General features: G+C 43.1%; 1 protein-coding gene across 1 annotated transcript in view; it reads right to left on the bottom strand.

The window, feature by feature from the left end:
- Nucleotides 1-979: 979 nt before the first annotated feature.
- The window catches only part of LOC129851345 (mimecan-like), a 34717-nt gene continuing 25612 nt past the window's right edge, over nucleotides 980-10084 (bottom strand). Inside the window, exons 3-6 of the mRNA XM_055917812.1 lie at nucleotides 9361-9525; nucleotides 7429-7631; nucleotides 5846-5938; nucleotides 980-3206 (exon numbers count right to left, since the gene is read on the bottom strand). Of these exons, the coding sequence (XP_055773787.1) occupies nucleotides 3036-3206; nucleotides 5846-5938; nucleotides 7429-7631; nucleotides 9361-9525 (632 nt within the window). The 3' untranslated portion in view covers nucleotides 980-3035. The remainder of the gene's footprint in view (nucleotides 3207-5845; nucleotides 5939-7428; nucleotides 7632-9360; nucleotides 9526-10084) is intronic.

Here is a 10084-nt window from a genome sequence, read left to right as displayed (position 1 = left end):
ACTAACTCTATACTTCTCTGTTAAGAGGGCCAACTGACTCTATACTTCTCTGTTAAGAGGGCCAACTAACTCTATACTTCTCTGTTAAGAGGACCAACTGACTCACTATACTTCTCTGTTAAGAGGCCCAACTGTCTCCCTATACTTCTCTGTTAAGAGGCCCAACTGTCTCCCTATACTTCTCTGTTAAGAGGACCAACTAACTCTCTATACGTCTCTGTTAAGAGGGCCAACTAACTCTATACTTCTCTGTTAAGAGGACCAACTAACTCTATACTTCTCTGTTAAGAGGACCAACTAACTCTATACTTCTCTGTTAAGAGGACCAATTAATTCCCTATACTTCTCTGTTAAGAGGACCAATTAATTCCCTATACTTCTCTGTTAAGAGGACCAACTAACTCTATACTTCTCTGTTAAGAGGACCAACTAACTCTATACTTCTCTGTTAAGAGGACCAACTAACTCTATACTTCTCTGTTAAGAGGGCCAACTGACTCTATACTTCTCTGTTAATTAAGAGGACCAACTGACTCCCTACGTCTCTGTTAAGAGGACCAACTAACTCTATACTTCTCTGTTAAGAGGACCAACTAACTCTATACTTCTCTGTTAAGAGGGCCAACTAACTCTATACTTCTCTGTTAAGAGGACCAACGAACTCTATACTTCTCTGTTAAGAGGACCAACTAACTCCCTATACTTCTCTGTTAAGAGGACCAACTAACTCTCTATACGTCTCTGTTAAGAGGACCAACTAACTCTATACTTCTCTGTTAAGAGGACCAACTAACTCTATACTTCTCTGTTAAGAGGACTAACTAACTCTATACTTCTCTGTTAAGAGGACCAACTGACTCTATAGTTCTCTGTTAATCACTTCTCTATACCGTGTCAATGTTAATGGTTGTTGTTGTTTACAAATGACACTCGATGTTAATGGTTGTTGTTGTTTAAAAATGACACTCGGAAAACCAGATGGGTTTTGTTTGGTTGACGTTCATGCAGGGTTTAATTGTATTAAAATATATAAAAACACAGCCACAGTCAAATAACATTTTGTAGTTTTTACTGTACAGGCAATAACCACACGTAGTAATCACAGGTAATAACCACACGTAGTAATCACAGGTAATAACCACACGTAGTAATCACAGGTAATAACCACACGTAGTAATCACAGGTGATAATCACAGGTGATAACCACAGGTCAGAATCACAGGTGATAATCACAGGTAGTAACCACAGGTAATAATCACATGTAGTAACCACAGGTAATAATCACATGTAGTAACCACAGGTAGTAACCACAGGTAATAATCACAGGTAGTTACCACAGGTAGTAACCACAGGTAATAATCACATGTAGTAACCACAGGTAATAATCACATGTAGTAACCACAGGTAATAATCACATGTAGTAACCACAGGTAGTAACCACAGGTAATAATCACATGTAGTAACCACAGGTAATAATCACATGTAGTAACCACAGGTAGTAACCACTGGTAATAATCACATGTAGTAACCACAGGTAATAATCACATGTAGTAACCACAGGTAATAATCACATGTAGTAACCACAGGTAGTAACCACAGGTAATAATCACAGGTAGTAACCACAGGTAATAATCACATGTAGTAACCACAGGTAGTAACCACAGGTAATAATCACATGTAGTAACCACAGGTAATAATCACATGTAGTAACCACAGGTAATAATCACATGTAGTAACCACAGGTAGTAACCACAGGTAATAATCACATGTAGTAACCACAGGTAGTAACCACAGGTAATAATCACATGTAGTAACCACAGGTAGTAACCACAGGTAATAATCACAGGTAGTAACCACAGGTAATAATCACATGTAGTAACCACAGGTAATAATCACATGTAGTAACCACAGGTAGTAACCACAGGTAATAATCACATGTAGTAACCACAGGTAGTAACCACAGGTAGTAATCACATGTAGTAACCACAGGTAGTAACCACAGGTGATAATCACAGGTAATAACCACAGGTGATAATCACAGGTGATAATCACAGGTGATAATCACAGGTGATAACCTCAGGTAATAATCACAGGAATTAATCACATGTAGTAATCACAGGTAATAATCACAGGAAATAATCACATGAAATTATAACAGGTAATAATCACATGAAATAATCACAGGTAATAATCACAGGTAATAATTCCTAATTCCTAAAAGGACTTTAGAAAAGGATCATACCACCTCTGATTCCACCACTTCAATATCAAAGCTTACAATGTTGAGACACAGGCGCATTAGGTTCACATTACTACAGGCTGCGTATTTCAAAGATACATTTATTGTCAACTTCTACTTAAGAACCAGTTTACATGAAGGTAATTCACAGAATTCAGAAAGCCAAAAGCTTGACTCGACATGTTGAAGAAGTCATAATTCATACATTAGGCAGAAGCAGACGTTGAAAAAAAGATGTATTTACAAAGGCTTCAGACCCTTTAGCTCATCAAGTTTATGTTCAAGACGTGTCTAAAAGGTAAAGGAAATTAAATCAGAAACAACACAGAGAGGAAGCCTGACGTAGCATGCTAAAGTGAACACGCTAACGTTTTCAGTCCGAATCCACTAGCCTTCTGAAAGACACTGAGAAAGACCTGGGCACAATTTTTACAGAAGAAACGTTCAGACAGAAATGGAATGCATGGTGTAGACGACCAGTCATATCAGATGGTCTTGTCTTCGTGAAGTAGAATAGGGAATTGAATCTATTCAGAACGTGTCTGTCTGGCTTGTCTGGCTGAAAGCTGTCTGTTTTACTACTGTAACGTTATATAACCAGGAAGTCCATTAACGCCGTAAAACTCTTCCCTAAATCCCCTAGTTCTACAGAAATCCTGTTTGGAGTATTCCCGATTCCCTCCTGATTCCAGGACACCTCCAAGTAGGATTTATGGAAAACCTGGGAATTTTGGAAAAAGTTACCGAAAGTTTGCAACCTTACAGAAGACCTTTTTCTCCCCAGGGAGTCTTCTGTTTAGCGGTACTTCCCGACGGGAAGAGAGTTGAGGCAGGTGAAGCTGTCGGGCGACTTGGACAGCAGCACTGGGTTTCCATCCAACCTCACCTCCATCAGGTTGGGTCTGACGTAGTACGTGTTGTTGCCGTTACAGAACGTGTCGGAGGTGACATCGGTGATGTTGTTGTTCTGTAGAGAAAAGAGAGAGGAAGAGCAGGATCATTATTACTCTAGGACAGGGATGGGCAACTTTGAGATGGTAATGACTCATGTGGGGCCACAGTGGCACACGGGTCTGCATACGCACATCCATACCGGCACATGCAGTCAAGTGATTTGTGCAGTTAAAGTACTTAAAGGTGCAATATGCAGAAATAGCTCCGCCATTTCCGTGTTGCAAAAAATGTCCGTTTATGTGACAAATATGCACTGTGTGTAGAGAATGTAGAGTGTTGAGAATTATTGTACCATCTAAACCACTGTGAAATATATTTTCCATAACCAAAAATATTGTATTTTTTAACTGTTTGAAGCTGGTGGACAAAACCGAAAGTAAAAGATGCAAAAACTAAACTTGAGAATGGGACGCATAGAAATACTGCACATAGAACAGATCTACCACTTCTTAGACTTGCTTTCAATGAGAATGACATATCTATAAAACACATATCTATGTGAATTTGGTCGAGTCGCCCAAAAAGTGACACATTGCAGCTTTAACTCTCATGCATTTTACCAGTAGCCCTGACCTTTTACTCTAGCTCTCAACAGTAAATTCTGAGTTCTGGGCCATCAGTTGCCCATCTTTGGGTAAGGGTAATCCCTACTCTAGGAGTTTTTCTTGATCATGTATGAGCAGGAGGAACTCAGGGCCCAGACATTAGAGCTATCCTAGTCAGGAGGAACTCAGGCCCCAGACATTAGAGCTATCCTAGTCAGGAGGAACCCCAGACATTAGAGCTATCCTAGTCAGGAGGAACTCAGGCTCCAGACATTAGAGCTATCCTAGTCAGGAGAAACTCAGGCTCCAGACATTAGAGCTATCCTAGTCAGGAGGAACTCAGGCCCCAGACATTAGAGCTATCCTAGTCAGGAGGCACTCAGGCCCCAGACATTAGAGCTATCCTAGTCATGAGGAACTCAGGCTCCAGACATTAGAGCTATCCTAGTCAGGAGGAACTCAGGCCCCAGACATTAGAGCTATCCTAGTCAGGAGGAACCCCAGACATTAGAGCTATCCTAGTCAGGAGGAACTCAGACTCCAAACATTAGAGCTATCCTAGTCATGAGGAACTCAGGCCCCAGACATTAGAGCTATCCTAGTCAGGAGGAACTCCAGACATTAGAGCTATCCTAGTCAGGAGGAACCTCAGACATTAGAGCTATCCTAGTCAGGAGGAACCCCAGACATTAGAGCTATCCTAGTCAGGAGGAACCCCAGACATTAGAGCTATCCTAGTCATGAGGAACCCCAGACATTAGAGCTATCCTAGTCAGGAGGAACTCAGGCCCCAGACATTAGAGCTATCCTAGTCAGGAGGAACTCAGGCCCCAGACATTAGAGCTATCCTAGTCAGGAGGAACCCCAGACATTAGAGCTATCCTAGTCAGGAGGAACCCCAGACATTAGAGCTATCCTAGTCAGGAGGAACCCCAGACATTAGAGCTATCCTAGTCAGGAGGAACCCCAGACATTAGAGCTATCCTAGTCAGGAGGAACCCCAGACATTAGAGCTATCCTAGTCAGGAGGAACCCCAGACATTAGAGCTATCCTAGTCAGGAGGAACCCCAGACATTAGAGCTATCCTAGTCAGGAGGAACCCCAGACATTAGAGCTATCCTAGTCAGGAGGAACCCCAGACATTAGAGCTATCCTAGTCAGGAGGAACCCCAGACATTAGAGCTATCCTAGTCAGGAGGAACCCCAGACATTAGAGCTATCCTAGTCAGGAGGAACCCCAGACATTAGAGCTATCCTAGTCAGGAGGAACCCCAGACATTAGAGCTATCCTAGTCAGGAGGAACCTCAGACATTAGAGCTATCCTAGTCAGGAGGAACCCCAGACATTAGAGCTATCCTAGTCAGGAGGAACCTCAGACATTAGAGCTATCCTAGTCAGGAGGAACTCCAGACATTAGAGCTATCCTAGTCAGGAGGAACCCCAGACATTAGAGCTATCCTAGTCAGGAGGAACTCAGGCCCCAGACATTAGAGCTATCCTAGTCAGGAGGAACCCCAGACATTAGAGCTATCCTAGTCAGGAGGAACCCCAGACATTAGAGCTATCCTAGTCAGGAGAAACCCCAGACATTAGAGCTATCCTAGTCAGGAGGAACCCCAGACATTAGAGCTATCCTAGTCAGGAGGAACCCCAGACATTAGAGCTATCCTAGTCAGGAGGAACCCCAGACATTAGAGCTATCCTAGTCAGGAGGAACTCAGGGCCCAGACATTAGAGCTATCCTAGTCAGGAGGAACTCAGGGCCCAGACATTAGAGCTATCCTAGTCAGGAGGAACCCCAGACATTAGAGCTATCCTAGTCAGGAGGAACCCCAGACATTAGAGCTATCCTAGTCAGGAGGAACCCCAGACATTAGAGCTATCCTAGTCAGGAGGAACCCCAGACAGCACCAGAGAGCAGTGCTTTTTCACCAACATGAAGACAGCAGAGGTATTGACCATTTCAATACTTTTTCCTGGTCAGGTCAAGCAGTCAGGTTAAGCACTCAGATTTCTGGGTGCTTGAGGATAAACTCAGACTCCTATGCATGCCGTTTTGAACTCATTCTGTAGTGTCTAGTCTGAGTCTAGTGTGTGGTACTGACCTGTAGGTGAATAATGCGGACGCTCTCAGGGATCACTGGCACGGCCTCCAGCTCATTGTCTCCGAGGAACAGGTTAACCAGCTGCCTCAGTTTCTGTATGAAAATACAGAGCAAAATCAACAACCTTATTTTATTTTTTATTTTTATTTAACTAGGCAAGTCAGTTAAGAACAAATTCTTATTTACAATGCCACCTCTACGCTCTAACCACTAGGCTACGCTGCCACCTCTACACTCTAACCACTAGGCTACGCTGCCACCTCTACACTCTAACCACTAGGCTACCTACCCCCTCTACACTCTAACCACTAGGCTACCTGCCACCTCTACACTATAACCACTAGGGTACGCTGCCGCCTCTACACTCTAACCACTAGGCTACCTGCCGCCTCTACACTCTAACCACTAGGCTACGCTGCCGCCTCTACACTCTAACCACTAGGCTACGCTGCCACCTCTACACTCTAACCACTAGGCTACGCTGCCACCTCTACACTCTAACCACTAGGCTACGCTGCCACCTCTACGCTCTAACCACTAGGCTACGCTGCCACCTCTACACTCTAACCACTAGGCTACGCTGCCACCTCTACACTCTAACCACTAGGCTACGCTGCCGCCTCTACACTCTAACCACTAGGCTACGCTGCCACCTCTACACTCTAACCACTAGGCTACGCTGCCGCCTCTACACTCTAACCACTAGGACACGCTGCCGCCTCTACACTAGGCTACGCTGCCACCTCTACACTCTAACCACTAGGCTACGCTGCCACCTCTACACTCTAACCACTAGGCTACGCTGCCACCTCTACACTCTAACCACTAGGCAACGCTGCCGCCTCTACACTCTAACCACTAGGCTACGCTGCCACCTCTACACTCTAACCACTAGGCTACGCTGCCACCTCTACACTCTAACCACTAGGCTACGCTGCCGCCTCTACACTCTAACCACTAGGACACGCTGCCGCCTCTACACTCTAACCACTAGGCTACCTGCCACCTCTACACTCTAACCACTAGGCTACGCTGCCGCCTCTACACTCTAACCACTAGGCTACGCTGCCGCCCCTCATTATTATTATATAAGGATTATTTCTCATTGCTTTTTACGACTCCATCCTTCCAACATGCTATAACATGTATGTTATTAAGAGGAGGGAAGTCCTGGAAATGCTCCAATCAGACACCTGACGAGCCACAGTCAAGCACCCAAGGTGGCTTACATTATAGCTAGCTACACAATGTCTTGAACTGTCTTACCTGACAAAGATCCTGAACGGTCTTACCTGACAAAGATCCTGAACGGTCTTACCTGACAAAGATCCTGAACGGTCTTACCTGACAAAGATCCTGAACGGTCTCACCTGACAAAGATCCTGAACGGTCTTACCTGACAAAGATCCTGAACTGTCTTACCTGACAAAGATCCTGAACGGTCTTACCTGACAAAGATCCTGAACGGTCTTACCTGACAAAGATCCTGAACGGTCTTACCTGACAAAGATCCCAGTGGGATGGAAACATTGTTGTTGAGTGTCTTAATACACCACTTGGGAGTATAATGGACTGAAACATACCTTGAAGGCGTTGGCCTTGACCCCTTTGGTTTTGAGTTGGTTGTGGTTGGCGTTGAAGGTGGTGAGCTTGCCGGGCAGCATGGGTAGCTTGACCAGATGGTTCTCAGCCAAATTGAGTTCCTCCAACAGGGTAAGCTTGGAGAACGCTCCGTCCTGGATCTCCGAGATCAGGTTCCCCGTCAGGTCGATCCGCTTCAGAGTCACTGGAGATAAGATGGAATAGAACGTAGGACAAAGAACATACTCTAATTCTAGAATCAGAATCGAACTTAAGTTCAGAGAACAGGTCCCCCGTCAGGTCGATCCCCTTCAGAGTCTCTGGCATAGAATAGATTGGAGTAGAATAGATTAGAACTTAATTGTCGATTCGAGGTTTGTAAACTTGCGAAATTGCTGTTTTATCTAACACATAGCACTGCTAAGCTGTAGCCCTCATGCTCTGATAGGAATGTTGATCAATAAATAAAGTAAGTTAAGCAATATTTAGACTATTTTCACATGTACACACAGCAATATGGATGATTCAGAACTATCCTTCTGGGAGCTTAAACTTCTACAGTGTAAATCTAAAACTGGGATAGAGAGCTGAGAGAGTTTGCCAGACATTCTGTCTCGCCAGCTTTAAATCCAGATGTGACTCTACTTATGTCAGTAAAGGTCCAAGGCCGGGCCTCGAGGGGCCTACATAACATCCACAAACACAAACATATGCCCAACTAAAAGAGGCATGTCGATATCCACCATATGTCTACAGACCCTCCACAAGGCCAAGAAAATGTCCATCTGTTAATATTTCTTTCTTCCCTGAATGAATGTTCCTCTGCATATGTTGGGCATGTTCCAGTAGTATTATTTACATTTACATTTAAGTCATTTAGCAGACGCTCTTATCCAGAGCGACTTACAAAATTGGAAAGTTCATACATATTCATCCTGGTCCCCCCATGGGAATTGAACCCTGGTCCCCCGTGGGAATTGAACCCACAACCCTGGCGTTGCAAGCGCCATGCTCTACCAACTGAGCCACACGGGACCTAATACTATGTTCCAGTAGTATTATATAAGTTGGGCATGTTCCAGTAGTATTATATATGTAGGACGTGTTCCAGTAGTATTATATAAGTTGGGCATGTTCCAGTAGTATTATATATGTAGGACGTGTTCCAGTAGTATTATATATGTAGCACATGTTCCAGTAGTATTATATATGTAGGACGTGTTCCAGTAGTATTATATATGTAGCACATGTTCCAGTAGTATTATATATGTAGGACGTGTTCCAGTAGTATTATATATGTAGGACGTGTTCCAGTAGTATTATATATGTTGGGCATGTTCCAGTAGTATTATATATGTAGGACGTGTTCCAGTAGTATTATATATGTAGCACATGTTCCAGTAGTATTATATATGTAGGACGTGTTCCATTAGTATTATATATGTAGCACATGTTCCATTAGTATTATATATGTAGGACGTGTTCCATTAGTATTATATATGTAGCACATGTTCCAGTAGTATTATATATGTTGGGCATGTTCCAGTAGTTTTATATATGTAGGACGTGTTCCAGTAGTATTATATATGTAGGACATGTTCCATTAGTATTATATATGTAGGACGTGTTCCATTAGTATTATATATGTAGCACATGTTCCATTAGTATTATATATGTAGGACGTGTTCCAGTAGTATTATATATGTAGGACATGTTCCATTAGTATTATATATGTAGGACGTGTTCCAGTAGTATTATATATGTAGGACGTGTTCCAGTAGTATTATTTCCCAGGTTTCTAGAAATCCTGAATTTCCCAGATATCTGGCTTCAGTTGTAAATAAGCAAGGAGAGAATCCTCTAACCAGGACGTTTGGAAAAATCAGTTAACTTCCTAACTTTAAACTTTCCTGTATGTTTCAACCCCTACTCACCGATTTCTGCAAAGTCTTTATTGGTGATCTTGTTGATCTTGTTATAGCGGGCGTAGAGGTAGGCGGTCTCCTTGGGCAGGGTGGGCACAGCAGTCATCTCTGGAACGACCTCCTCACAGTACACAGAGCCGGTCAGACACACACACAGCAGGCATGTGGGCAGCTCTGGAGACACAGAACACACATGATGGATGGATGAATGGATCAACGAATGAATGGATGGATGGATGAATGAATGAATGAATGAATGAATGAATGAATGAATGAATGGATGGATGGATGGATGGATGGATGGATGGATGGATGGATGGATGGATGGATGGATGAATGGATGGATGGATGGATGGATGGATGAATGAATGAATGAATGAATGAATGAATGAATGAATGAATGGATGGATGGATGGATGGATGGATGGATGGATGGATGGATGGATGGATGGATGGATGGATGGATGGATTGACTGACTGACTGACAGATTTTTGTGTCATTAAAGGGTCTTGAATCTTTCAGATGCCCAACCTACAGTTGAAGTCGGAAGTTTACATACACCTTAGCCAACTACATTTAAACTCAGTTTTTCACAATTCCTGATATTTAATCCTAGTAAACATTCCCTGTCTTAGATCAGTTAGGATCACCACTTTATTTTAAGAATGTGAAATATCAGAATAATAGTAGAGAGAATGATTTATTTCAGCTTTTATTACTTTCATCACATTC

Source organism: Salvelinus fontinalis, chromosome 3 (assembly GCF_029448725.1).
Source record: "Salvelinus fontinalis isolate EN_2023a chromosome 3, ASM2944872v1, whole genome shotgun sequence".
Taxonomy (NCBI): Eukaryota; Metazoa; Chordata; class Actinopteri; order Salmoniformes; family Salmonidae; genus Salvelinus; species Salvelinus fontinalis.
Note: the sequence above shows the minus strand (reverse complement) of the source record. Positions and strands in the feature narration are given on the sequence as shown.